This window comes from Canis lupus, chromosome 30 (assembly GCF_048164855.1).
Source record: "Canis lupus baileyi chromosome 30, mCanLup2.hap1, whole genome shotgun sequence".
Taxonomy (NCBI): Eukaryota; Metazoa; Chordata; class Mammalia; order Carnivora; family Canidae; genus Canis; species Canis lupus.
Genome location: NC_132867.1, coordinates 42,768,705 through 42,796,351, shown reverse-complemented (window position 1 = coordinate 42,796,351; position 27,647 = coordinate 42,768,705). Strand labels below are relative to the sequence as shown.

At 69.3% G+C, this 27,647-nt stretch overlaps 1 protein-coding gene across 1 annotated transcript; it reads right to left on the bottom strand.

Annotated features, from left to right (window-relative positions):
• Nucleotides 1-3,017: 3,017 nt before the first annotated feature.
• Nucleotides 3,018-21,355, bottom strand: COL6A1 (collagen type VI alpha 1 chain). Its single transcript, XM_072807248.1, has 35 exons — nucleotides 21,118-21,355; nucleotides 20,521-20,650; nucleotides 18,917-19,117; nucleotides 18,305-18,464; nucleotides 18,061-18,189; nucleotides 17,946-17,966; nucleotides 17,699-17,719; nucleotides 17,580-17,624; nucleotides 16,794-16,847; nucleotides 16,311-16,355; nucleotides 16,190-16,216; nucleotides 15,975-16,001; nucleotides 15,844-15,888; nucleotides 15,042-15,095; nucleotides 14,810-14,872; nucleotides 14,063-14,125; nucleotides 13,891-13,944; nucleotides 13,766-13,801; nucleotides 13,499-13,561; nucleotides 12,539-12,601; nucleotides 10,141-10,203; nucleotides 9,200-9,262; nucleotides 8,842-8,892; nucleotides 8,675-8,710; nucleotides 8,137-8,199; nucleotides 7,874-7,939; nucleotides 7,400-7,435; nucleotides 7,128-7,164; nucleotides 6,813-6,821; nucleotides 6,588-6,721; nucleotides 6,375-6,484; nucleotides 5,585-5,768; nucleotides 5,310-5,490; nucleotides 4,484-4,513; nucleotides 3,018-4,358 (listed from the first exon to the last, which is right to left on the bottom strand). The coding sequence occupies exons 1-35, from the start codon at nucleotides 21,209-21,211 to the stop codon at nucleotides 3,736-3,738; spliced, it is 3,081 nt and encodes a 1,026-aa protein (XP_072663349.1). The 5' UTR covers nucleotides 21,212-21,355; the 3' UTR covers nucleotides 3,018-3,735.
• Nucleotides 21,356-27,647: the final 6,292 nt, after the last annotated feature.

The window sequence follows — 27,647 nt, the reverse complement described above, 5'->3', positions numbered from 1 at the left end:
CTTGTGTTCTTGCGGCTGATTTCTGCAGAACACAAAGTGTTTGGAAGCCAGAGTGATATAATCCGTGTTCGGGATTTGAGGAGCAACATGGAGCTACACGCTTGATGGTTATGTGCATATATAGCATCGTTCACGGGCTCCAGGGACGTGCTGGACCATCGGGTAGATTTTCACAGGCTCCCCCAGAAGGTCCCGGGAGTGTGCAAGGCCCGGCTGCGGGGTGGGTCCAGCCTCGCGACAGGCTGCGCTTCAGGTAGAAAGTGCGTGTCCTTCAACAAATCACAAAACTGGGGGCTTAGAAAAACGTGTCCGGCCAGTGACGCTCCCTGACGTGCTGACCCGTGTTTTCAAGAAGCACAGATGGACAAATGTCCCTTTCCTGCACATCCTTAGCGCAAAAAAAAGCATTATGAAGACCAAATGTCGATTGTCCTAACAAATGGGAATGTGTTTCATTTTTCTGTTCGTTACAGCTCGGGGGGGCGGAGTCTAACATGAGCCGGTTCCTTGTTTCTGGCCTTTCCCAGCCTCTAGAGGCACCTGCGCTCCTTGACCCGCGGCCCCCCAGTCCCAGCAAGGGCGGGGTGTCCAGGCTTCCAGCCTCCCTGACCCTCCCTCCCCTGCCCCGTGCGTCTCCTCCAGGCATGAGGCCCTGGTGATGCCGCCTGCCCGCCCCCGCCCCTGCCCGCCCCTGCCCCCCCTCCATAACCCCGGCCTTGGAGGAGAGGAGCTGGTGAAGGGGGACGGAGGCCCAGCAGGGAGCTGCCCTGGGGGGAGGCTGGGCTGCACTGAGAGGGGCGGGTGGTCTCAGGGACCCTGACAGGGGCCCTTCCTCCTGACACAGGGATACCCAGCGAGGGCCCCCGGGCCGATTTTGGAGGTGAGAGGGGGACAGGAGGGCCGGGGCGAGGCACGGCGCAGGGGCAGAGCTGTGACCCGCAGGCTGCGCACAGATGATCAGTGGCCGGGGCTCGCACCAGCAGGGCATCTGGGGGCCCCTGCGGGCTCGAGGTCCCGCCTGCGCGGCCCGGGCTGGAACCAAGCGGTGGGTCCGCCTCGCCCGAGGCCCGGGGCGGCTCCCAGACTCGCGGGCTGTGGCCGGGGCTCAGCTCCTCGCAGGTGCAGGGCGGCGGTCCCCGTTCCGTTGCTGTCCCCGCAGGCTCTGGCTGGGTGGCCTCCCCGGGCAGCTCCCGGGAAGGGCCGAGGCGGAACCCTCCAGGTCGGACCGCCCCGGAGAATCTTCCATTTGAATTTTTTTTTAAGATTTTTTTTATTTATTTACTCATTTACTCATGAGAAACACACACACACACAGAGAGAGAGAGAGAGAGAGAGAGAGAGAGAGAGAGAGAGGCAGAGACACAGGCAGAGGGAGAAGCAGGCTCCATGCAGGGAGCCGGATGCGGGACTCCATCCTGGGACCCCGGGGTCATGCCCTGGGCTGCAGGCGGTGCTAACCGCTGAGCCACCTGGGCTGCCCTTCCATTTGGGTAACGCAGAGTCAACAGGTTAGGGACCCTGGTTACTCCGCCAAACCCCCGTGTCCTGCGGCGATTCACACCCTTGGCCGGAGCTGGAGCGCAGGGTGGGTCGCGCGCTGCGGGGATGCTGCGGGGTCGCCGTGGGTCGTGCCCTCGAGCTGCCACCAGCCACATGCGAGGCTCCGGGCCTCCCGGCCTGCAGCCATCGTGCGTGTCGTGGGGCTCCGCTGCATGGAGCTCTCCCCGCTCTCCGAGGAGGCTCCAGGGGACCTCAGTGACCCCATCTGACAGCTAGCCACAGGCCACCCCTGCTGTCACAGCAGCCGGCGGCATCCTCGGAGGGTGGGAAGCTCGCTGGCCGGCTCACACCTGTCTCCTTGAACCACAGATGCACCAAGGTCCCTTTCCCACGTGCTTAGCGCAGGAAGACCTTGCGAAGAGCGAGTATCTCAGGAACACGGAAGCGTGTCCCATTTTTCTATGAACGACAAGGACGGGCACGATGGCAGAAAAGGGCTTCGCCGGCCGCTTACACACCCAGCCGCCGCGGCTGGAGACGCCCGCGAGGGAACCGGGCTGCAGCTGGGGGCGGTGACCGGGCGCCCTGGCTCCCCTCACGTGGCGCGGTCCCTGCGGGGGGTGCAGGACCCCAGGTGGCTGGATCCCTTGGCCCACGAGCCCCGCCCAGGCGGGCGCTACAGGTTGCAAACCGATGCCAGGGCCGCGGGCGGTGGGGAGGGAGCCAGGAGCTGCTCGGGCTGCAGGTCAGGCTGGGCGCTCGCAGGCGGGCGGCCCACGCGGTTCAGGGTGCGGGGTGCGGCCGCATGGACGCTCGAGAAGGGAAACTGCCCGCTGGCAGCCGTGTGGCTCTTCACAGGGACGCGCGTGGCAGCAGAGCGGTTTGGCGGGTGTCGCTGAGACCCCTTGGCAGGCTGAGCTGGCACCGCTCCTTCTGGGGGGCGTCTCCGCGGGAGTCGTGCCCCTGCCCCTGCCGGGCTGTCCGTGGTGCGCACAGGGCGGCCCCCCACCCACCTGCGGCTTCCCGGCTGCTTCCCACTGCTCGCCTCTCCTGGCCTGGTGCCTGTGATGTCCTGTCCTGCACACCTGCCCCCTTCACCCGGGGCCTGAGTGCACGAAATCCCACGTCCTGCCTGTGTCCTCCGGGCCCGGCAGCATGCGGGGTGCCACCGGCTGGGCGCCTCCTCCTTGGGCACCGAGCCACATGTGCTTCTCCGTGCACACCTGCTTCCTGAGGCCAGGGCCACCCCTGCCAAGGGCACAGCCACGGCTCCCTGCCCCCGGCCCCTGGACCCCGGCCGCGTGTCCCAGGGCAGCTCCCCACCCGAGACCTAACTTGCTGCTGCTTCTGCAGCCCAGGTGCTGGCCCTCCCCAGCCCCAGACCCCGAGGGGGCTGTGGGCGCCAAGCAGGGGGTTTGCATCCCCATCGGACCCCCACCCGGCCTGCCTCCTCCTCCTGTTAGGGCGGGAAGCGCAAGCCGGGCCGGGATTTTAACTCAGAAAGATGACGGCACAGGGAGGAATGAACACCTTTATTCTGAAAAGTGGCTGACGTGGACACAGTGAGCAAACACAAGGAATCAGAAAACTAACACATAAAGAGGGTTTTCAGTAAAACGTAGAACCAATCACTCCCCTGAGGAAGAAGAGCTTTGGGTTGTTTTGTTTTGTTTTTTTGTTTAAAAAGCAACACCTCGCTTTGTGCCACCGAAGGCCCAGGGCCCAGGCTTCCGAGTAGACGGGGGGGTCTGCAGGATAGCACCTTTGTTCTCGGGGCTCAGGGGATGCGGGCTTGAGGGCGCCATGGCCTGCTGTTTGCTGGAGACGCTGGTGCGAGTCTGTCCGTGCTGAGCCCCGTGGCCCGAGGCCATGGGAACCCAGGTCTGACCCCGAGCAGCGGGGAGGGGGAGACTCAGGGGTTAGGGCTGAAAACTCCCCTGGACCCTGGCTTCCGTCCGTCTGGCCCTCACACGACGAGGTCGCTGGCAGACCTCGGGGGCGTGAAGAAGGCTAACTGAAGAGTCCCGTGGGATTGTCTCCGCTGTGAGGGGCACACGGGAGGGGAGGTGGTGCTCAGCGACCCCCCGGAAGGGAAGGGGGGTTTCGGGGACCTTAACACGGAGGGGACAGGGCGGGGGACACGGGGGCTTCTCAGGCTTCCCTGTATGAGCAGGTGGCTCCTCGGGTTGGTCGGAGCGTGCGCGTGGCGCCCACTTCGAGCCGTCGGCGGAAGGACTAGCCCAGTGCCACCTTCCTGGACACCGTCTGGTAGAAGACGCCGCGCAGCAGGGCCTGGTAGCTGGGCACGCGGAACAGGTGGCGCTCGCCGAAGGCCACGTCGTACTCGGCCGTCTTGCCGGTGACCAGGACGCGCACGTGGGGCTCGTTCACCTGGCGGCCCACCACCACCACGAAGATCTCGATGTCCGCGCGCTGGGCCTCCTGCACCGCCTTCTCGATGGCCGCCGCCGTGGCGCCCTGCGAGTTGCCGTCGGAGAAGAGCAGCAGCCTCTTCTTGGCATCGCGGGTCGAGGCCTCGCGGTAGAAGCGCGTCACGTAGCCCAGGGCATCGTTGACGTCGGTGGCGTCGTTGAAGAAGTCCATGCCGTCCACGGTGCTGGCCAGCACGGTGTAGTTCTGCAGGAACCGCAGCGCCCCGCGGCCCGGCCGCTGCTGCCCGGGCCCGCTGTACTGCACCACCGCCACCCGCACGTCGTGCGCCGGGTCCGTCCTGCCTGCCGTCAGGAAGCGCTCGGCCAGCCGCTTGGCGAAGCGCTTGGTGGTGTCGAAGTTGTGGCTGCCCACGCTGGCCGAGCCGTCCAGCAGGATGGTGATGTCGGCCGGGGAGGAGAACATGACTGTGGGGGGGGCACGGGGTCAGCACCCGGCCAGGGCCCCCCGACACGGCCGCCCGGCCTCTGGTTACCCCCGACCCTCCTCCGCGCCCCCTGCCAGTGCCCGTCCGCGCACCCCCGCTACTCACTCGGGCAGGTGTAATCTGGACACTTCTTGTCTGTGAAAGAGAAAAACAGCATGGGGCCTGCGAGCCCTCGGACGGCTCTCCCCTCCGTGACCCCGAAGCAAGCTGGACCCGAAGCACCCCCGCGGCAGGCGCTGCGGCCCTGCACCCCGGAGCGCCCCTCGGAGCCTGGCCAGCACCTCCTCGCTGGGCCCAGAGGAGGGGGCGCCCCCTTACTGTCGAGCGGCACTGGGGCCGAGGACAGTCGCCAGCTACTATCGAGGGGTCCTCACCCCAACCCTGTGTCAGAGCAGAGCCCAGGCCCCTTTGGGGGACGGGGATGCAGAAGCTCAGAGGGGACAGTGGCTGGTTTGTGGGCCCAACACCTCATGCCACACTGTCGGCGGGTGACGTGGACCTGCTGCGTCCCACGTAGGCAGATGTGACCCCGCACCCTCCCACCTGTCACTGGCTGCCCGCAGGTACACCCAGCTGTGCTGCCAGACGGAGCCCACAAGGACCCGCTCTGAGGTAGGCCCTGGGCCGTCTGGGGCACCAGCAGAGCAAGTGCAAGTGTGTGGGTCACACCAAGTGTGTGTGCTCGCAGGACAAAGCCTGAGAAGCACGGTGCAGCCCGCACCCTGGGGAGCCAGGCACGGACCCCGGGGCCCCGGGAAGCTGGGCGCCAGCGTCCTCAAGCAAGAGCGTGAGGCAGCCCTGGGGAGGCCCTGGCTCTGGGGGCGTGGGGCTCCTGCGGCCAGGAGGTCACGGGGGCTGGGGGTGCAGCCGGGCCTCAGCCGCCCCGAGGCGGCTCCCAGCAGGGCTGCGAGAGGCCCCCACGCGAGCCCACCTATACAGATCTGGGTGGTGACGTTCTTCAGAAAATTGTCCTCCAGCAGCTCCGCATAGTTCTCCTTGACCAGGGAGATGCCCGGCCGGCCCTGGGGTCCCAGGCCTTGGCAGGAGATGACGTTGAGCTGGTCAGAGCCCGCGACGTAGCCAAACATGTCCTTGATGCCCACGGAGACCACCTGGAGGGGAGAGGTGGCGTCGGCGCGGCCCAGGTGGAGGAGGCCCCCCGCTCCGGGCTCAGGGTGGCCGTGTGTGGCGCGGAGGTGGCCCCACCTGGATGTCCGGGCCACAGAGCACGCTGAGCGGGGTGGTGTCCCTCTGGGTGTCCGAGCGGCCGTCCGTGATGACCAGGGCAATGCGGTTGTTCTGGGTGGGCGGCAGCAGCTGGTTCCGCGTGTACTGCAGAGCCTCGCCCGTGAACGTGCCGCCCGCCATCCACCGCAGCTTCTTGATGGCTCTGTGGGGCCGGAGCCCTGCGGGTCAGTGCCGGGCGGGGCCTGGGGCGGCGGGGCGGGGCCTGGGGCGGTGGGGGCGGGGCCTGGAGTGGCGGGGGCGGGGCCTGGAGTGGCGGGGGCGGGGCCTGGGGCGGCGGAGGCGGGGCCTGGGGCGGCGGGGGCGGGGCCTGGGGCGGCGGGGCGGGGCCTGGGGCGGTGGGGGCGGGGCCTGGCGTGGCGGGGGCGGGGCCTGGTGCATCGAGGGCGGGGCCTGGTGCGGCGGGGCGGGGCCTGGGGCGGCGGAGGCGGAGCCTGGCGCGGTGAGGGCGGGGCCTGGCGTGGCAGGGGTGGGGCCTGGTGCATCGAGGGCGGGGCCTGGTGCAGCAAAGGCGGGGCCTGGCGTGGCAGGGGCGGGGCCTGGTGTGGCGGGGGCGGGGCCTGGGGCAGCAAAGGCGGGGCCTGGCGGGGCGGGGGCGGGGCCTGGCGTGGCGGGGGCGGGGCCTGGCGTGGCGGGGGCGGGGCCTGGTGCATCGAGGGCGGGGCCTGGGGCAGCAAAGGCGGGGCCTGGCGGGGCGGGGGCGGAGCCCGGGCCCCTGCGAGGTTTGCAGGCTGCGGCGCGAGGCACTCACTCCTTGAGCTCCTGGACGCTCCTGATGTTGGGGTCCCTCAGGTCCACGTGCTCCTGCATCTGGTTGTGGCTGTACTGCACCACGCCCACGTGCGACTGGCCAGGCTCGAACTGCGGGGTCCCAGGCCAGGGTCAGCGGACTCCCGAGCTCTGGCAGGGCCCCGGCCCTTCCCCACCCGGTGTCCCGGGCAGCGGCGGGGCGGGCCTGCCTCACCTTGACCAGCTCGTCCCTACTCAGCCGGTCGATGACCTTGACAACGAAGTCCTTGGCGATCTCGAAGTTCTGCAGGCCGATGCTCTCGGAGCTGTCCAGCACGAAGAGGATGTCGATGGGGCCGCACTTGCACTCTGCGGGCAAGGGGAGGGTCAGCCTCCAGGGGCCCCCCGCCACCCCCCTGCCTCCCCCAGGGAACACCCCAGAAAGGTTCCAAGGACTCACCACAGCAAGCTGGGGAAAGAGGAGAAGGGAGGAGTCAGGTCTGTTAGAGATCCTACCCCCACGCCCGGGCTGCCCTCGCCAGGGTGGGCTGCGCTGCCCCACACCCAGGCCTCCCCCGTAGGGCAGCTAGGGTGACAGTGGCCCAGCCCCCTCTCCGGGAGCTTCTCAGGACCGGGGCGCACCCCTGCCCCTCCTGCTTGCCCCCCACCCCGCGGTTTAACAGAGCCCTCTCTGAACGCCAAAGGTGGGCGCTGGCGCCGGTGGCACCGAATTCTTCCCAATGAAGACACTTGGTCAGAGATGAGAGACACTCACAGCACATTTTCATGATGATGTCCAGGATCTCACATTCCTGCGGGGACACACATGCACGGGGAGCTCAACGGGCGGCCGGGTCCCTTAGCCGGGACCACGGTGGGACTCGCTTTCCAGGGCGGCAGGCACCCTGGGGCAGGGGTCCCTGCCAGGCAGCCACCCTGCGTCCCCTGTGGCCATCACACACCCCTGTCGCAGTCATAGTGCCCCCCCTCGGGGGTCCATGGCCAGAGAGGTCAGCCTCCCCCCAGTGATCACAGACGCCCACTTACATCTGGTCCCGGGGGTCCTGTGTGTCCTGGGGGTCCCTGTCAGAGGAAGGACAGGGGGAAGGTGGTGAAGGTGGTGAGGGCGCATGGCCTCCTGGACTGCGGGTCTGCCTCCCGGCCCTCGGGCTGACCCGACGTCCCATCAGGGGCCCCCAGACACTGGCACTTCCTCCCTAGCCTGCAGGGCCAGCGGGGGGGGCCCTGGGCATGGCTCGCCAGCTCTCACCGCTGGGCAGGGAGTTGTTCCGGTCTGAGTGGATAGGGGTGCCCCCCAGACACCCACCCTGGGCTCTGCTGCGCTCTCCTCACGCCTCACCTGGTTACCAGCTGCTCCCCTATCCCTGAAGCCCCCCAACCCTTGAAATTGCCCGTCCCCTCCTATCCCCCCCGTCAAAGGGCCAGCCGTGCTGAAGCCTCTGCCCTCCGACCCCTCCGCAGCCTCAGAATTCCTGTGAGCCCCCGGCCATGCCCCCTCACCTGGGGACCTTCGGGGCCCCGGTACCCCTTTGCTCCTTTGACTCCTGGTGGGGAGATGTCATTGTTCTGGAAGGGAACAGCACAGCGTCACCCGACACGACCACCACCAACCGGACCCTCTGCGGCTGCTCTGTCCACGGGCCCTGGGCTGGTGCCCCCTCGCCCCCCGCAGAGCCGCAGCCGCCACCTCCCTCCACCACCACCCCCGCCCCACGTCCGGACCCTGCAGGTGACCTCAGCACCCTGGGGGGCTCTGCACTCACGTCATCTCCGGGGTCTCCGGCTTCTCCCTCGTCGCCCTTGAGGCCTGGGTAGCCTTTGGTGCCCTGCGGGTGACAGGAGCACACGGCCCATGGGGCAGAGAGTCCCAGGGGCAGGTGTGTGTGTGGCGGGGACCCCCGCCCGCGCTGGCTGGGTCCTGTCCCCCAGCACCGGCCCCTGCCTGCCTTGTTTCTACCAATTTTCTATTTGAAACCAGCTTTATGAGCTGGAAGCCATGGTGCTGCGTTTCCTTTTTAAGAAGCAGAAGCTTTAAAAGGAAAAGATAGAGGAGACGCTGTCCCCGCGCGGGGACGGCACAAGGTCCTGGGGAGGCCCTGAGGCCCAGCGCCGGCCGGACGACACCCCGAGGCTTGGGGCGCAGTACCTGGGAGCCCAGGGGCAATGCCGGTCACCCCGGGCTGGGCAGGGGCCCCACAGACTGAGACACGTGTGGGGCTGAGGGTGCACGTGTGAGCATGTGCATGTGTGTTGCACACGTGTGTGAGTGCACCAGGAGCCCGGTGGTGGGCGTGTACTCACGTTTATCCCGGGGGGGCCCCTGCTGCCCGGATAGCCCTGCAGGGAAAGACAGGACGGTCACAGCAGGCTCTGACTCGGCCGGGGGCAGGGGCGCCCAAGGGACACCCCCCGCCACCGCTTCCTGGTGCGGCCCCAGGGACGACGGGGCAGGAACCCGGGGCACTCACAGGGAAGCCAGGGAAGCCCTCGGTGCCGTTTCCCGGGGGGCCGTCTTCGCCCTGCAGAGAGTAGACCGAGTCCTGTCACTGGCTGCCGTCCAGTGCAGCTTCCCCCTGCCCAGGGTGCCCTGTGTGACCCGAGTCTGGAGTGGGCGCCTGGGGCCTACGGCGAGCACAGGGACCGCAGGGGCTGCAGCACCCCTGGTGCCCCCAGACACAGGCCGCGTCACCTGTGAAGAAGCACCTCCCCAGACACTGCAGCTGGGACGCTCAGACCCCACGCATGACCTCGAACCCACGGCTTTCTCGACCCTGCAGCCAGGCGTCAGCCCCACCCGGGCCCTGAGCCTCTGGGACCACTACTCACCCTTTCACCCATCAGCCCGGGGTCTCCGGGGGGCCCCGCGGGCCCAGGAGCTCCTCTGGAACCCTAAAGAGGGGAGGAGGATTTGGGAAAGCGAAGTGGACGCGCAGCCAGTGAGCACGGGGGCTCCGAGGCGCCACACCACTGAGCACAGGAAGGACCGGCTTCCGCTCGCCCGTGCGACGTGACTCGGGGAGGATCTTTAAATCCACCAGCTGGAGCTGGCCACGGGGCAACAGAGCCCCTGGGGGAGCCCGCACCTCCTGCCCAAGATCCCCCGGGCGCCCCCGGACGCGGCCAGAAGGGGACCCACGTGCTCAGGGCGGTGACCCCCGGGGCTGGGAGCCGCAGACGGCCGGGAGGCCCAGCCCCGGGGCTCCGAGAAGCAAAGGGACGCAGCTCCGGGGGGCTGCGCAGGCGCCTCAGGCAAGTTGTGCAAAATCATTAAGGGTGTTAGAAAATGTTCATAATGACAAAATTAGAAAACAAATTTTAGGAAGCCAAATTTATAAGGCATAGTATGCAAGTAAGAAAAATAAATTGGGGGGCATCCCTGGGTGGCGCAGCGGTTTAGCGCCTGCCTTTGGCCCAGGGCGAGATCCTGGAGACCCGGGATCGAATCCCACGTCAGGCTCCCGGTGCATGGAGCCTGCTTCTCCCTCTGCCTGTGTCTCTGCCTCTCTCTCTCTCTCTCTCTCTGTGACTATCATAAATTAAAAAAAAAAAAAGAAAAATAAATTGGAAAGAAGCCCAAACGTTCATTTTATCTCCGGGTGGTAGCATTTTAGATTTCAATTCTGTCTAATTTTTTTCCTGCATTTTTCAAGTTTCCTGAAAGACACAGGTGCCGCGAAATGCACTGAAACAGCTGCGCGAACCCGGAGCGGGGGCGCTCCCCAGTCCCACGGCCCTCCCGGGGTGCGGGCGCGGTGGGGGGCACTCACCTCAGGCCCCGGGGGCCCCTCGTCACCTCGGTAACCTTTAGGTCCAGCGGGGCCAGCCTCGCCCTGCGGAGACGGACACGCTGTCACACCTCTTGGCCCCGCAGAGCCCCCAGCGCCCCAGACCCACGCCAGCTGCTCCCCTGGGCCCACGTGTCTCCCCGGGGCCGCTGTCTGCCTTTCTGCATCCAGGTCTTGGTGCCCCGAGCACCAGGGGACACCCGGCCCGAAGACAGGGGAGTGCATGCCAGGTGTGGAGCCGACCCCCCCCGCCCCCGCCCCCGGACTCGGGCCTGTCTGCCGACGCCTTCCGGGAGGCTCCTGTTCACGGGGTTCTCCCTCAAAGGCACGCACTCCCGGTGACCCGGTGTCCCATTCACTGGTGCTCAGCGGGGGCTGTCGCCCTCATGCCAGCGGCAAGGACCCGCAGTCTCACCTCGGGGCTCCTGGGGGTAGCTCTGGGGACATGAAATGGGGGCCAGGAGGATGGGTGGGAAACAGAGGCCCTCTGCGCCCCAGGCCAGGCCAGTGGGAGGAAGGAAGGATGGAAAGAGGGACGGAAGGAGGGATGGATGGATGGAAGGAAGAAAGGATGGAAGGATAGAAGGAGGGATGGATGGAGGGATGGATGGAAAGATGGATGGAAGAATAGAAGGAAAGATGGAAGGGTGGAAGGAAGGAGGAAGGAAGGATGGATGGACAAATGGCAGACAGAGACAGATGGGCATTGACGCGTCTTACGGTCCAAGCAAAATCCTGGACAGCGCCTGCGTACACGCTGACAGGGGACGAGCGGGGGCACTCGGCACGCGGAGTCCACGGTGCCCACCTGGACGGCCCCCAGGGGAAGAGCATCCCAGAAGGACGCTGCCTGTGTCAACAACGTGCCCGCCCCCGCACGCTCTCACACACGTGAAAGGATCAGAAAGAAACTGAACTTCGGAAGAAAGTAAAATCGATCCTTACGGGGGAGATGCGGGGGCAGGAGAACGGCGCCTTTGCCGCACGCCTTTCTCCCGTCGGAGTTAGATTCAACCGCGGCCCCGAAGCCGGAGACAGGGCCCAGCTACAGGGCTCTTTGTGCACGAGCCACAGAGCGTCTACACCCATCTTATTGGAGAGATGTCACCTGCCTCTACCGCCGAGGAGACGCGGATGCTCCAGAGCGTCGGCCTGTGCTCACGCGGCCGCGGGCCTGGGAACAGCTGGCTCCTAGGGGGCCCCACTTGGAATTACGTGGGAGGACAGTCCCCCACCGAGCTGGCCTCCAAGTGGGTCCACGCCCCCTGCGCCCCGCACTGGAACCGACCCAGCACATTTTTAATGCTCCTGCAGACTGGGCAGCCCTGCTGCGGTCGCTGCTGCTTTCTGGTTTTTTAAATTCCTTTTTTGTTAAAAGCCCAATTCCTAATTTCTTTCCACGAGAAAAGCCACCAAAAAGGCTTGAGGCCACAAGCCACGCCCTACCGGAGCCCGAGCCCTGGCGCTCTGAGGTCGGGGCCCCCAGACGCTGACTGCGCGGAGCTCCCGGCACTCTCGGCCCCCCAGGGTGCTGTCCCCTCGTCCCCCACTGGCGCCTCCCAGCTGGGTGTGTGCAGACCCTGCCCTGCAGGCCAGGCAGCTGCCCCCGGGATGCCCAGCGAGTGGCCCCTTCCTGGGCTCGCCTGGGGGGTGGTCGCCCCAGGTCCACGGCCGCATGGCGGGCGAGCCTTGGGCTCCTCCCCGCGGGGCTTTCGGGGCTCAGGCATCTGGAACAGCGGCCTCCTGGCCACCGGCAGGAAGACAGAGCCCTCCCTGCGTGCTGGGGATGAGGCTCCACCAAAGGCCGCGGCCTGGTCGGACCCTCTGCTTCCCTAGCCGCCACTCTCATCTCCTCCCCCAGCACGGCCTCTGTAAAGTGTCCCATCCAGGAATTCCGGAAACTTCTATGCACCAACACTCCCACGTCTACCTCCAGCCAGGAGCTCACACCTGGATTCCCACTGCTGAGCAAGCCTCTTCCCCTGGTGCCTCCTGGGGCCTCAAGGATGCCATTCCTAGCATGGGGTGACCCTGCCCCGCCAGGCCAGGGGGCGTCCCCGGGTGTCCCGGGGTCCCCCGCCGCTGCCCCTCTCACCCACTCTGAGGCAGGGGTCTGCTCACTCAGCCCTATGTCCCGGCAGGAGCCCGCGGGGTGACGGGGCAGCCTCTGACTCCCCTCCATGAGCACAGTCCCTGGGGGCCATGGGAGCTGGGTGGCCCCGGCTGCCTCCGCCTCCTGCCGCTGGCTCCTGCCCCTGGGCAGCCCCTGCAGGAGCCCGCACGTCAGAAGTGGAGAGAGCCCTCCCTTACACTCATGAGCTGCCGTCAGCCTTCCGGCCGGTGAGAACACCGCCCCCCCGCCCCCCAGACAGCTTCCTACCGGGTCTCCGGGGATGCCGACGGGGCCTTCTCGTCCCTGGTCACCTTGGGGTCCAGCTTCGCCCTGGGGAGGGACGAGTAGTGAGTGTGGAGGCCTGGAGAGGTCAAGCTGCCTGGGCGGCACGGGCAAGGCCGGGGACCCCAGCTCTCCGAGCCAGGAAGCGCCCCGAGCCCCCGCGGGCCTGGCCTCATCCCTCCTCCCGGGAATTCACCACGAGGAGGTCAGCGGCCCTCTAGAGACCTGCATGGCCTCAGGAGACTGCAGCGAGGAGGCTCCTCCCGAGGCTGGGGGCCGCAGCCCGCACCTGCTCCCCCTCCAGGGAGGCTCCCTGACTGGCCTTGGCCGGAGCGGCTGTGGCCCTGTTTGCCCAGGGGCTCTTGGGGTCCTGATCGCACCAGGGGAGCTTGGAACGGGGGTCAGGCCATGTCGTCCCTGCACTGACATCCCTCCCAAACCCCCGTGCTGAGGGCCGTGGGGTCCCGGGAGCTACGAGGAGCAGGGCCGGGGCAGAAAGCAAATCCCTCTTCAGTGACCTCGGCCTCATGCTAACACGCTCTCCGCATCGGGGCAGCTGGACACCCGTCCCCGGAGGAGCGGTTTTCCTGGGTGGTCACAGCAGGAGGGACCGCGCGGCCGCTGGGGGGTCCTGTTCCCGGCAATGCCCTCAAGGCTCGGTCCGCACCCCAGGCTGCTGGGGTTGTTGGTGGTGGGACGAGCTGGTCGCCGGGAGGGGGGCAGCGGAGAGCCTGCCCTTGGCTCTCCTGGTCTGGACCCGCGGCCTCCTGGCCTCCCTCAGGGCCCTTGAGACGCCCCGGGGCCCGGGTTGGGTTGTGCTGCTGGGAAACCAGGTGAGGGCGCAGGTCGCCAGAGTCCAACGGGGGGCCTGTGTCCTGGGGAGGTGGATGGCCTGAGCCCCCGGGTGCAGGGAGGGGGGGCAGGCTCTCAGCTCGATGAACTCACCGGGTCTCCCCGTGGGCCCCGCACGCCTGGGGTCCCCCGTGGTCCTCTTTCCCCAGGGCCGCCCTGTGCGGAGAGAGGCAGACGGAGGTGAGGCTGCAGCCCAGATGCTGCGGGGAGGAGGGGGCGGAGGCCCGGTTGGGCTCTGACCTCCCTGGTGGGACACCCCGTCCTCTCAGAGCCCGGGGTCCCCCTGACTCCGACAGAAGCCCTGGGGCCCATGAGCACGCGGCTGTTTGGCGGTGAGGCCCACGCCCCTGCCCCACTCACCCTCTCTCCGGGGGCACCGTCCGGTCCGGGGTTTCCCTGGGATTGAGGGGAACAAACAGCGTCAGTTTGGGACGGGAACTCTGACGGTGGGTGGGGGGGAGCGGAGGCGGACTGTGGGTGCTCACCTCGTCGCCGGCTTCTCCCTTCTCTCCGGGGGGACCAGGCAGCCCCGGCTCGCCCTGGGGGGGACAAGGGTGCAGCTGTCCCTCTTGGACCCGCGCTGGGCCCGGGGCTGCGGCCGACCCCCGTCCCAGGGCTCGGGCCCCCCCACCTGCGGGGGACTCCACGAGCACTCACCTCATCTCCCGGTGGCCCCGTGTTCCCCGGCCTTCCGGGCTCCCCATCAGCTCCAGGGGCACCCTGCAAAGGTTGGAAAGGTCATGCCCATGCTGTCCTGGGGCACGGCCCTGCCCCGCCCTCCTCCCCCACCGAGCACAGGCACCCGGATGTGGAGGGCCCTCCCCAGCCCCACTCCTCTACCAGGACCGCCTGAAGCCCCCTCCCCGTGGCACCCCTGGGCTCAGCCCCGCGCATGCCAATGCGGATCCAGCTCTGGTCACCAAAGCCTGTTCCATCCGGCTGGAAGTCAGATGGAGGCCCCACGCAGAGATCGCCCAGGAAGTCCGCGTGGCTGGGGTGTGTTGGAGGGTCAGCCTTACCTGGCCGCCCCCCTAGCTCCCCCCGCCGCTCAACACGCCAGGAAAGTACCCGCAACAGAACGCTGTGCCCCACGTCAGACGCAAAACCCCATGTCCCCATTCCTGACTTTCCTGCCCGCTCGCAGCCACCAGCAGCCTGTTTATCCTTACATTGTGCCCTCCTGGTGAGGGGACGGATTCCAGGCTGTGCGGCCGTGGGGGCCACCTGGCCTGCTGCAGGTGGGCAGCGTGGGGGGCCTGGGGCACGAGGAGGCCCAGCCCTCACTTGGGGACAGCTTCCGCCTTCTCCACCCTGCTCCCCACCTGCCCCCGCGGAGGATCTGCCTCCGGGAAGGACTTCTGGGTCACGCCGGGTAGGTGGGAGCGCCCGACCTGGGTCACTAACCTTCTCTCCTTTCCGTCCGAAGGCACCTGCGTCACCCTTGGGCCCGGGGGGTCCTTGAGCTCCCTGGTGGGAAATCGTAGGAGGTCAGCCCTTGGTCTGCAACAAGCAGCCGTTGGGCTGGGTGCAAACGCTGGAAAGGTAGGCCTGCGCGGGGCACCCCGGGTGACTTCCGAGGTCCACGTTTGCACCCGGGAACTTAGTCTGAAAATGTCAGCGACAGAATGCAACTTACGTCGAATCCGGGCGAGCCCTTGCAGCCTGGCAGGCCGGGGTAGCCCATCTCCCCCTGCAAGAGGAAGGCGGGTCAGTGCCCGGACTCGCGCTCCGGCCTGGCCACCCCTCCGGAGGCCCCGCAGGGACGGTGGTCTCCCCTTGGCCAGCCCGCTTGGGTCCGCGGGGTCTGGGGCTGGGTAGGACCCGCTCTGGCCTTTCCCGCTGCCTCCACGCCCCGCCCTCCGGCCACCAGGCCTCGCCCCTGGCCTCCAGGCCCCGCCCCTGACTTCCACGCCCCGCCCTCTTGCACCCTGGCCCCGCCCCATCAATCCTGGCCCCGCCCTCCAACAGCCAGGCCCCGCCCCCTCACATCCTGGCCCCGCCCTCCAACAGCCAGGCCCCGCCCCTCACATCCTGGCCCCGCCCCTCACATCCTGGCCCCGCCTTCCCACCCCTGGCCCCGCCCCCTCACACCCGGCCCCGCCCCATCGCATCCTGGCCCCGCCCTCCCGCCCCTGGCCCCGCCCCCTCACACCCGGCCCCGCCCCATCGCATCCTGGCCCCGCCCTCCCGCCCCTGGCCCCGCCCCCTCACACCCGGCCCCGCCCCCTCACATCCTGGCCCCGCCTTCCCACCCCTGGCCCCGCCCCCTCACACCCGGCCCCGCCCCATCGCATCCTGGCCCCGCCCCCCCGCCCCTGGCCCCGCCCCCTCACACCCGGCCCCGCCCCATCGCATCCTGGCCCCGCCCTCCCGCCCCTGGCCCCGCCCCCTCACACCCGGCCCCGCCCTCCCGCCTCCCGCGGGCGGGGGGGACCCACCTTCATGCCGTCCACACCATCGATGCCTCGCTTGCCCTTCTCGCCCTGCAGGGAGCAAAGACCACGGAGGGGTTCACAAGGGTCAGAGGGCACCCCCAGGGGCAGAAGCCAGGCCCGGCCCCCACACTCACCTTGTAGCCCTTGGACCCCCTGGAGCCCTGCAGAGACAGGAGAGAGAGGGAGGGGGTGGCCCCCCAGCGTGAGGCAGGTTCCCGGGGAACTGGCCGGCGTCTCCCCAGGGAGGCAGAGGAGGGTGGCCGTGATGGGCGCCGCCGGCTCAGGCTCGGGCACGCGGGGGGCGGCTCTGTGCCCCGAGGGACACCACCCCAAGGCCCGCCTTACTCACCTTCTCCCCTCGGCTCCCTTTCTCTCCCTACAGAGCAGACAGGAGAGAGGGGGTGTCACTGGTGTCCCGGGTCAACGCCCCGGGGCGAGCCCAGATGTGTTTGGGGGAGGGGGAGACACACCTTCATCCCCTGGTAGCCGATGGGTCCGAGGTCCCCGGGCCTTCCCTGGAACAGAGGAGGGGGCACGTTAGACGCCCCCCGGGGCAGGGGCAGCCCCCCATCTGCCCAGGCCTGAGGCCCAGACAGCAGCCTGAGGTGGTGGTGGGGGTCTCCTCAGTGGGGCTCCAGGGAGGGGAGGGGGGTCCAGGATGCCCCCCAGGAGGAGGGGGAAGGCCGGTCCAGGCTCCCCAGGAGTGGGGGGTGGACTGTGGGGAGACGTCCCTGGGCTGACCCCTCACTTGCTCCACTGAGGTCTGGGCCGAATGTGCTGGAAGGGACGGCTGCTCTCACTGCCCTTGGGGCCATATGCCCTGAAGGTCAGGCCACAAGACCATGGTGCCCAGAAACCAGCCATCCTTCTAGAAGTTTCCACCGAACCCAGCTCCCCTGCCAGCCTCAGGTTTCTCAGCACCCCCACCCCGAGGTCGGGCGCTCGGCACTCACGGGCTCCCCGGCTTCTCCTTTCTCTCCTGGGAGGCCCGGCTTCCCACGTTCTCCCTGGAACACAGAGCAGACCGAGGTTGGGGGATGATTTCTGTTTATTTCTGAGAACCTGGCGGCAGAGACCCCCCCCCCAACTTGTCCCCAAGAGAAGGATTCACAAGATATTCGGGGAGCTGCAGAGGCCTTGGGGTGTTGGGGCTCCTGCCGTGGCTGCGGCCTGCCCTGGGGTCTGCGAACTCGGGTGTCTGCGCCCGCCCGCAGCCCCCAGGCCCTGTGCTGGCCTGTGCGGCCGGCCCGGCCCCCGACCTTTCCCTCGGGCACCCCCACCCGTCCCCACTGTGCGGGGCTCCCAGGCCGGGGCGGGCTCAGCGCCCGCGGGCGGTGCTCCTGAGGTTCATGGCCGCGGACTCCGACATTGCGCAGCAGCCAGGAGCTTGCACTTGAGGAGCAGCGTGCCAAGGGGCGCGTGGCGGCCGCTACCGCTGACTTTCTGTGGGGGCCACACCTGGCCTGGGACCCACATTTGCAGCCCGGCCCGCGGGGGGTGCGCCTCCAGGGAGCCGTGGGGAGGCCGGTCAGACCCCCACGCTAGCCCCGGCCACGACGTCGGCGGGCCTGGACTCTCTCCCCACGGTGGGGGCCGCCTCGGTGGGTGGGCGCCCTGTGGGGTCAGGACAGCCGCCTGGGGGCCCGCCGCGTCCCTGGCACCAGGGGCTCCGGGCGCAGGGCCGTGTGTGCAGGGCTGTGCTCCATCCTCTGCCTGCAGGGAGGGGTGCGGCCACTCACCTCATACCCGGGGTCGCCCCGTGGCCCGGGAGGTCCTCTGGCGGGCTGCGAGACAGAGAGAAGGGTCAGGCCGAGCCAGCTTCCTGGGTGTCGGCAGAGGGGGCCGGGCCCCTACTCACCTGGCATTCGAAGGAGCAGCACTGCCGGAGGAGGGGGGACAGAGGACACGTTAGAACGCGGGGCTCCGCGGGGTCCCTGGGTGCCCGCCTGCGCTCCGACGGCGGGCCCCGGGGGGCAGAGGGGCTGGTGCTGCCCTGGACAGCGGGGGTGGGGGCGAGGGGGGAGGGGAGGAGGGGAGAAGGGGAGGAGAGGGAAGGGAAGGAGGGAGAAGGGGAGGGGGGAGGCGGAGGGGGAGGGGACCCCTACCACTTGCTCCACGTTGTTTTTCTGAAAAGCAAAAGAGAAAAGCGGTTAGCTCCTGTGCTAGCTCCGGTGCGGCCGCAGGGTCCCCGCCGCAGGGTCCCCGCCCTGGGCTCCTCACGATCATGTCCACGATGGTGTCGATGGTCTGGGTGATGATCTCCTCGGCGTCCCGGCTCTGCCCCCAGTCGGCCGCCGTGAAGTTGCGCCGGTACGTGTGGTCCGTGGCGATGATGCTCAGGCGCGGCTCCTGGGGCGGACGAGGGGGGCGGCTGACGACGGCGGGGCCTGCCCCCCATGTCTGCTCCTCCCGGCCCCCACCGCCCGGCACCCCCCAGGCCGCGGGGCGGGCTCGGGGCTCCTACCAGGTGGTCGGGCGTGATGGCCACGGAGAAGACCTTGACGCCCAGGTGCTTGGCCTCGTTCACGGCGTCCTCCAGGCCGCCGCACGGCTCCTTGTAGCCCTCCAGGGGGTGCCCGTCCGTCACCACTATCAGGTACTTGTTCTCCTTGAGGTGGGAGCCCCTGCAGGGTGGGCAGCGGGAGGCCCGGCCCGTGAGCCCGAGCTCGGGGCGCCGGGACGGAGCGGGGCCGCGGGGAGGAGCGGGGCTGGCGGCCTGGAGGGACGGTCTGGGAGGGCGGTTTGCGCGGGCCGCCGCCTCTCCGGGCCCACCCGGCTGCGGACAGAGGCTGTGACAAAGGACGTGAAGCAGGTGGCAACGGTTTGCGGGGTCACGTTTCTCGGCGACGCTGTCTTGGAAAACGCACGGGTACCGGGTACCGGGAGAGGCACAGGTGCCCGCCCCCGAGCGCCCCGACCAGCCGGGGCAGGAGGGGACGGGCCAGCGCGGGTGGGTGCTCGCCGGGGACCGAGCGGCCGCCGCTGCTGCCCACCGGGGCAGGTGCGCGGCGTCCCTCAGCGTCGAGGACACGGGCCGCTCGGGGCGGGGCGGCGCCGACCTGGGCCGGGCACTCACCCCACGAGCAGCTCCTCCAGCCCCTTCTTGATGGCGCAGTCCGTGTAGGTGCCCTTGCCGAAGTACTTGACGGCGTCCACCTTGGCCTTGAGGGCGTCGCGGTCGGCGGGCATGGGCGTCAGCGGGCTAATGATCTCCACCTCGTCGCTGTAGTGCAGGGCGCCCGCGTTCCACACCAAGTTGCGGTCACACCGGTAGTACCTGCGGGGCCGCGCGGGGTGAGCGCTGGTCCTCCCCGCAGGCGCCGCCAGGGCCCCCGGCTCCCCGTGTGTGTCCGTCCACGGGCACGACGGTCGCCCATTTCACAGGCCGACAGGCCGCCCCGCCCCGTCACACCCCGGCAGCGCTGGCTGGACTTCCCTGCCCTGGGGGCCACGCGGGACACGCGGCGGGGCGGGGGGGCTGGGGCGTGGTGGGGAGGGCCGGCCCCAGCCGGCGGGTGACCACTGTCTCCCCTGACATCCGGGGTGCTCAGAGGAGGAGGTGTGTGCCCCTCTGGGGATGGGGTCCCACGTGGACGGCAGGGGGCAGGGCGACAGTGCAGGGAGGCCCCTTCTAAGTGGGACACTGCACGGGTCCCCGTGGCCCTGAGTGGCTGCCTTTCCTGCCCCTGTGCACCTTCCCTGGAGGTTTCAGGGGTCACTCGTTGGGGCCTGGGGTAGATACCAGCCAGTTCAGCAGTCAGGGTGACCGGGGCCCCCACAGCGGTGCCAACAGCATCCACAGCAGGAGAGCTCACCCCATTTCACGGCTGGGAAAACTGAGTCATGAGAAGTTGAGTAAACAGGCCTGAGGCACCTGGAGGAGTTGGGGGGCCTCAGGGACCCCGGCATCTGGGCTGAATTCAAGGTTTCAGGTCACACGGCCCTTGCTGGGAGGCCCCCACCCGCTGTCCTTGCCACCCCCTCAAGGTTGGGGGTTCAGTGCCCTGGCCCCAGGTCAGCAGGTCAGCAGGGGCGCAGCAGGACGGGGCCCAGGCCCTGCCCAGATGGGAGATTGGGGAAGAGCCTGCTTCTGACCTGGATTCCACCCCATGGCCTTGACTCCCCCATGGGTGTGTCCAGTCATCAGACCGGCTGCTGCCCGGGAAGCCCCCAGTGCCACCTCCCCTGCCCCCGTCCTCCCCCTCCCCCCCCCCCCCCCCCCCCCGCCCGCACACTCCTGGAGCAGATGAAAGAGTGAGGGCGCGAAGGAGGCCAGCCCTTCCGCCTCCGGACCAGGACACTGCGACAGGGTGTTGGCCTCGGGACACAGGCTCCCACCGTCCACGGGGCCAGGGTCCGAGTCCAGGGGTGGCGAGGGGGGCTCTCTTCCGGCACCAGGCAGAGCCACAAGCCTCCTGCCAACTCCTGAAACCCGCTCTGCTGGGTTGGGGAGGCACATCTGGGGTCCTGGGAGCCCCCCCAGTGCAGTGCTGTGCCACAGCCCCTGGGGTGCCCTGCACGTCCCCTCCTCACACTCAGCCCCTTCCTGGCCCGTTGGAGCCACTGTGGACGCAGGAGGGTGACTCAGCGGCCTGGTTCCCACCTGGCCCTCTGGTTGGGCAGGGGGTTGGCTCCAGGGTGGGGACCCTGCGCGCCCCCGAGGCTCACGGCCGCTCCTACCTGTCCCTCAGGTTGTCGATGAAGCGCTTGGTGAACGCCTTGACCTTGTCCACCAGGGCCCCATAGGGCTTCAGCCTCAGGGCCACGCTCTCGGAGGTGTCCAGCACGAAGAAGAGGTCCACGGGGCAGTCTGGGCCAGCATGGGGGGCTGAGGTCACACCCCGCGCCCTCCTGGACACAGGGGAGCCACCTCCCCCAGGCAGGCCCCGCACGGAGGGGGGGCAGGGTGACCCTGGGAGCCCCACATGGGTCCTGGCACCACGGGAGGGCAGGGTGACTCTGGGACCTCCACGGGGTCCCGGCACCGAGGGGCAAGGCAGGGTGACCCTGGGAGCCCAGGTCCGGGAGCCCTGCCTGGGGTGTCGGGAGCCCCAGCCTGTGGGGGGGCAGGACGGGGCTGCTTGCTCTGCGCCCCGGGGCCCAGCTTGGGGACCAGGTTGGGGCCCAGGGGAGTCAGACGCCGCGGCCTGGGCTGCTCCCGCAGCGCGTCGCCCTCGGGTGTCGGCCACCGGCCCGGGGTGGGGACGCTGGGGCCGCGGGGGCCGCGGGGCACCGGGACCCGCGCCGTCCAGGGCCGGGAGGGGCGGCGGGACTCACCCTGGAAGGCCACGGCCCGCGCGCTCCCCGGCGCGTCCTGAGCGGCGGCCCAGCAGGCGAGCAGCAGCGGCAGCAGAGCGCGGCCCGGCCCCATGTCCCCGCGGCCCGGGAGCGGGAGGCTCGGCGGGACTCGGACTCCGACTCCGACTCCGACTCCGACTCCGACTCCGACTCCGACTCGCCCGGCGCTGGCGGCCGCGGCCCAGCCTCAGCCCCACGGGGCGGGGCGGGGTGGGGCGGGGCGGGGGCGGGGGTCCCGGCGGCTGAGTCACGGCCGCTCCCGCCCCGCGGCTCCCTGCCCCGCTGGCCTGGGTGCCCGCCCCCCGCGACCCCCGCGCCCTCCGCGACCCCCGCGCCCCCCGCGCCCCCGCGCCCCCTGCGTTCCCCGCGCCCCCGGCGCCTAGGCCTGGATGCCCGCGCCCCCCACGCTCCCCGCGCCCTCCGCGCCCCCGCGCCCCCTGCCCCGGCTGCGCCCAGGCCTAGGTGCCCGCCCCCCGCGCCCCTCCGAACCCCTCGCGCCCTCTGTGTTCTCCGCGCCCCCGGCGCCTAGGCCTGGATGCCCGCGCCCCCCACGCTCCTCCGCGCCCCCCCGCGCCCCCCATGTCCCCCTGCGCTCCCCGCGCCCCCCGCGCCCTCCGCGCCCCCGCGCCCCCTGCCCCGGCTGCGCCCAGGCCTAGGTGCCCGCCCCCCGCGCCCCCCGCGCCCCCGCGCCCCCTGCGTTCCCCGCGCCCCCGGCGCCTAGGCCTGGATGCCCGCGCCCCCCACGCTCCTCCGCGCCCCCCCGCGCCCCCCATGTCCCCCTGCGCTCCCCGCGCCCCCCGCGCCGCGCCCTCCGCGCCCCCGCGCCCCCTGCCCCGGCTGCGCCCAGGCCTAGGTGCCCGCCCCCCGCGCCCCTCCGCACCCCTCGCGCCCCCTGTGTTCCCCGCGCCCCTGGCGCCTAGGCCTGGATGCCCGCGCCCCCGCGCCCCCCCGCGCCCCCCGCGCCCCCCCCCCGCACCAGGCCTGGGTCCCCACGCCCCTCCGCGCTCCCCCCCGCGCCCCCCCGCGCCCCCCTGTGCCCCCCGCGCCCCCTGTGCTCCTCCGCGCCTCCCGCGCCCCCCTGCGCCCCCCGCGCCCCCCCAGTCCCCCGCGTCCCCCGCGCTCCCCGCGCCCCCCCGCGCTCCCCGCGCCCAGGCCTGGGTCCCCACGCCCCTCCCCGCTCCCCGCGCCCCCCACGTCCCCCTGCGCTCCCCGCGCCCCGCGTGCCCAGGCTCCCCCAACCCCCGCGCCCAGGCCTGGATGCCCGTGTCCCCCCCCCCCCCCCCGCCGCGCTCCCCTGCGCCCCCGCGGCCCCCGCCCCCCGCACCCAGCCCTGGGTCCCCGCGCCCCCTGCGTCCTGCGCCCCGAGGTCAGTGGCAGGCCCAGGCCCGCGCGGGGGCTGCGGGTGCGCGCGTAAATGGCCCCCAGTAACCGCTCATGTAGACGCTCCTTCTCGCTGGGGAAGGTCCCCACTTGATAGAACAAAGGTAACCAATAGGGACGGACCCCTTGAGCCTCGGTGCTCTTGAGCGCTGTGGGGTCAGTGCCCGACTGGGCCTGTCCTGTCATGTGCTGAGTCGTCACAGCAAAGTCACCGAGAGGAGGGAGCTGCTAAGTCGTGACAACATGAAGAAAATGCCACTGCGGAGCTCCACTGCGCCTTCAGGAGAGACCCCGCTGCGAGCCGACCTGCCTTCAAACCTGTGCTGTTCAAGAGTCGATTCTTTTTTTTTTTTAAGATTTTATTTACTTATTCAGAAAACAGATAGAGAGAGGCAGAGACACAGGCAGAGGGAGAGCAGGCCCCATACAGAGAGCCCGACGCAGGACTCGATCCCAGGACCCTGGGGTCACACCCTGGGCCGAAGACGGCGCTGAACCGCTGAGCCCCCTGGGCTGCCCTCAAGAGTTAATTCTATACCCAGACCCTGATTCCGAGGGTGGCAGTGAAGACCCCACCGCGGTCCCATAGGGTGGGACCCTGATGTGGCCACATCCACCCCAGCCCGGGAGAAGGTTCCAGAAGGCCTCCTCCAGAGCTGGAGCTGTTGACACTTGTGTGATGTCAGCCTAAATGTTTCATCCTATAAAACCACACAGACGTTGTACAACCATCACACATCCTTCGGGGGACACGCTCCGCACTGACTGCTCCAGCATGTCCTCGGCCTCTTCCCCCATGTCCCACTCTATGGGGTTTTCGTAAACGGTGAGAGCAATCCTACGTGCCCGGATCTCACCCCAGCCGTGCCATGGGCATCGCCAAGTGCACCCCTGTTTGGTGCCAGGGCCCCCGGCTTCCGGGCCAGACGAGGGGAGGTCAGACCCCCGTGGGAGCCTGGCCCCGGCTCGCTGGCTCGTCCTCGTCCCAGCTGTTGGGTCTGCAGAGCTCAGCAGGTGCCGACGCTCCTGCAGGTTTGGGACAAGTAGGAACACGTGAGGACAGTGAGGTGCCCCACCTGGCCTGGCAGGGGTGGAGGACCCCAGGGGCCCGGGCAGCACACGGCCGCAGGCGGAGCCGGGGGGTTCGCAGTTTTGTCACGCAGCAGGCGGCAGGTGGACACAAGCACCCGCGGGCTGGTGGCCACGCGCTCGGAGGAGGCCTGAGCTTCTCCCGGGGCCGGGCTGGGGGGCAGGACCACGGGGTCCACGGGGCCGGGGTCACGCTCTCGGGCACCAGCCACCGGCGCCTCCTGCCTCACAAGGGCTCAGCAACGACGTCCTCCGAAATTGTCATTTTTCATCTCACAAAAAAGATGTCATAGATACATAGAGCGATTCCAAAATCAGAAAAACATCACCTGGTTTCACCGCCCAGAGGCAGTGGGGCTAATGCTTCGTGTCTTTTTTTTTTTTAATATTTTATTTATTTATTCATGAGACAGAGAGAGAGAGAGAAGGAGGGAGGAGCAGGCTCCCTGTGGGGAGCCCGACGTGGGACTAGATCCCGGGACCCCAGGGTCACGCCCTGGGCTAAACCGCTGGGCCACCCAGGGAATCCTAATACTTCGTGTCTTAACGGTCATTCTGCTGTAAACATTTTTAAAGGTTTTCATTTAAATTTGGGGCACTTAGCACCCAGTGCGGTATTAGTCTTGGGTGTGCCACGGAGGGAGTCAGCGCCAGGGCCCTCAGGACAGACGCACGCCTGACTCCCCCTCCGCCGCCCCAGTGACCAGCAGCCTGTTCCCTAGAGTTGGTCTGTTTCTCGGTTTATCAGCCTCTCCTTCCCCCCTTTGCTCATATGTTTTGTTTCTTAAATTCCACATGAATGAAATTGCATAGTTTGTCTCTCCCCGGCCGACTCGCCCCCCTCGGCATCACGCCCTCCGGCTCCCCCCACGTCGGTGTAAATGGCGAGATCTCCCCCCTCTGACGGCGAGTGACACCCGGGGTGCGCAGGGACCACGTCTCCTCCCTCCAGCATCTGTCCGTGGACGTCGAGGCTCCTCCCGCGGTGCGGCCCCCGTGGACACGGCCACTGGGAACGCGGGGTGCAGGTGCCCCTGCAGCTCACCGCCTCTGGGCTGCGGGGTCGGTACCCAGCAGTGCAATTGCCGGGTCGGAGGGCAGCTCCGTGTCCGGCTCCTCGAGGCCACCCGCCCCCCCTGTCCCCACGGTGGCCGCCCGCCTGTGTTCCCACCAGCCGCAGAGAAGCTCCCCTTTCTCCACATCCTCCCTGCACCTGTCGCCTCCCGACGGTGGCCGTCCTGCCGGGCGTGCGGGGGGATCTCTCTGCTGTAAACGTTTTGATAGACGTGTGCTCACCTGGTACACGTGTTTATGTGCCTTCATCTGGGTTCTTTTCTGAGCACGAAAGTGATGCAACCTCACACCAGAGAGAATATGGAAAAGACACGAAATACGGGAAAGGACAAGAAAGTGCCACAGCCTGCGCCGCAGCAGCCGACTCCCCTCCATCCAGAGTCCGGAGCCTCTCTGTCCCCGAGCGCCGCACCGGCCCCCAGGCCACCGTCCGTGTTCACGTACAGCTGCACCCCTGCACCCGCGTGGGGAGCCAGGCCGGGCCCCCGGGCCTCGAGCACACTGCTGCCCTGGGGGACCGCGACCCGGGAGGATTCGGGGTGCTGGGGGTGCGGGGCTCCACGGCCCTGCCCCTGCTTGGAGAGGAAGGGAGGTGGGCACAGAGGCATGAGCTCCTTTCTCGCATCCCCGACGGCCGCCTGGGCCCGCTGACCCTCCGTGGTGGGGCATCCGGCCCTGGGGGTCCCTGGCTGAGGTCGCAGAGCCGGCCCTTGGGGAGCGGGTCTTCACCCTTGGGCTGCCCACCGTGCACGGTGCCCCGGGACCCGGGAGGGGAGCCCCGCCAGCCAGAGCGCCCAGAACCCCTGGGTGGGGGTCAGCGTCTACCCTGGGGAGCAGCTGCAGGGAGACGTGCACGGCACATCAGGGGGCACGTGAGCAGCACCGTGACCCCAGCGCAGGGGGTCAGCTGGACATCTAGGGGGTCCCAGGTGGGGGCTGCAGAGCCCTGGAGGGCGGGCAGCAGGGTGGCCACAGGTCTGAAACGACCCTGGGGAGCGGCTGGCTGCGGGGGGGCCTGGCGGGGCAACACCGCCAGCCTGGCAGGGAGGGGGGCCTCCAGGGGAGAGGAGGGAGGGGAGACGGCTGGGGGCCTGCAGGAGGGGGACGGCTAAGGAGCGGCCTCCGCGGTCCTCGGGGACGCAGGGGTCACCCGGCCAGGGGCCCACACACGGGGCGCCCGAGGGCACGGGCTCAGAGCAGGGCTCTCCTCCAAGGGCCTCCATCCAGCGTGTGCGTGTGTGAGGGTAGGAGAGCACGAGCGTGAGCACGGGAGAGGGTGAGCGTGAGCGTGGGTGAGCGTGAGTGTGAGCACACGTGAGCACCGTCATGTGCACGTGAGTGTGAGCGTGTGCTCGATGGTCCCACGAGGGTCCCCACACCCTGGCGGCCGCCACCCCCGGGGCCAGGCTCCGAGGACGGGGAGGGGTCCGACTCCCCCAGCCTCCCCCTCCCCTTCCCTCCCCGCAACGCACCAGGCAGCAGCGCCCCTCAGGCCTGATCCTGAGCCGGCGGGGATGGGGGGGCTCCTTCCTCTGCCCCAGAGCTGAGCCACCCAGCACGGGGCACCCTCGGCGTGTGGGGCTGCAGCAGGGGTGGCCGTCTCCGCAGCCCAAGGGCAGGGTCCCACAGACATGGGGTGCACCCCAGGGAGGACAGCAGGTAGTGGCCCAGGGGCCTTTGGGGGTGGCAGGGTCGTCCCCGGGGCCAGGAGGTGAGGGCTGGGCACGGGGGCGGGGGGGGGGGTCCGATGGGGGGGCACACCGGCCAGGCCACCCTGTGACGGGCGTGGCGACAGAGGGGGCGTCCGTGGGTGACGGCTGGTGCGTCCAGGGCGACCCTTCCCAGGGCGCGTCATCTGGAAACAGCTCAGCGACTTGAACAAAGACCCGCTTGATTTCCCTTTACTGCCTCCACTGGCCCCCAGCGTCCCTCCCGATTTAGAAGGTGACTCATCAGGGGAAGTCACATTTTCCGGGGGTGCCCATGTGGCCGCGTGGACGCGGGGGCTGCGGGGGCTGCGGGCTGGCCACCAGCGCCATCTGTGGGCACGCGCCCCTGTCCCCGGAGAGCCCATGTCCTGGCGGGTCCTGGCTCCGCCTCCGGCTGCCACCTGGGGCCCGAGCGGCTGGACGGGGCGGTGGCTGGCCCACTGCGGGGTTGGGGCGCGGAGGGCCAGCAGGGGCTGTGCAGGCGTTGGGGTGCGGCCGGGTCACCCCCAGTGGCCGCCCTGGGGAAGGCGCCGGGTACGCGGGGGTGAATCACGCCGTCCTGCAGGCGGGTCCCTCAGGGATGGCTCAGGGGCCCCCGGCGGGGGGGCGGCTCCCAGGTCAGCCGGTGCTGGGCAGAGCCCCCCGGGGAGGGCCACCCCGGCTTTCCGCGCCCGGAGCCTGCCGTCGGCAGGTGGAGCCCCGATGGTCTTCTGGAACAGTCCAGCCAGTTCACCACGCGGGCCAACGGCCGGGAAGCCCCCAGGAAGCACCCGACACGCTCGTTTGCGATAATTACACCAAAATGCCTGGTTCGGGGGCTGATACAATGTGGGGCGCCCCAGAGTCGGCGATGCGGGATCCGAGCAGGAGGGCGGCGCCCGCCCGTCGGCTGCAGGGGCAGGAGGCCGGTGCACTCCGGGAGGCGCAGGGGATGTGCCCTCGGGCTCTGCTGGCCCTGCCCGCGGGCCCTCGCTCGTTCCGGGGGAGTCTCGGGACACCCTCGGGGCACCCTCTTCTGATCGTGTCGCTAACGATCGCTGCGAGCAGGGCCCCCGGCCGGCCGTCCCCACCCCGGCCCAGGACAGGTCGCCGGGCGGCCGTGGTGGCCCCGCTGCAGGGACGCGGGCGCACACCTGCCCACCTCCGTGGGGCCTGAGAGCTGAGAATTTTACTTTCCGGTCAGAAGCAGCCGAGGCGGGTGGTGAGGACGCAAGTGGGGGCACAGCCTGGGGGGACGCCCCGCGAGTCCTGGGCGGT

Bases quoted from the DNA above. Each gene is read 5' to 3' on its own strand.
- COL6A1 (XM_072807248.1), bottom strand. From the start codon at position 21,211: ATGGGGCCGGGCCGCGCTCTGCTGCCGCTGCTGCTCGCCTGCTGGGCC. The intron at 18,190-18,304 runs GTAGGAGCCCCG...CGTCCGCCCCAG, and splicing joins CCATCACGCCCGACCACCTG to GAGCCGCGCCTGAGCATCAT. The intron at 14,126-14,809 runs GTTAGTGACCCA...CAACCTTTGCAG, and splicing joins TCGGACGGAAAGGAGAGAAG to GGTGCCCCTGGAGCTGATGG.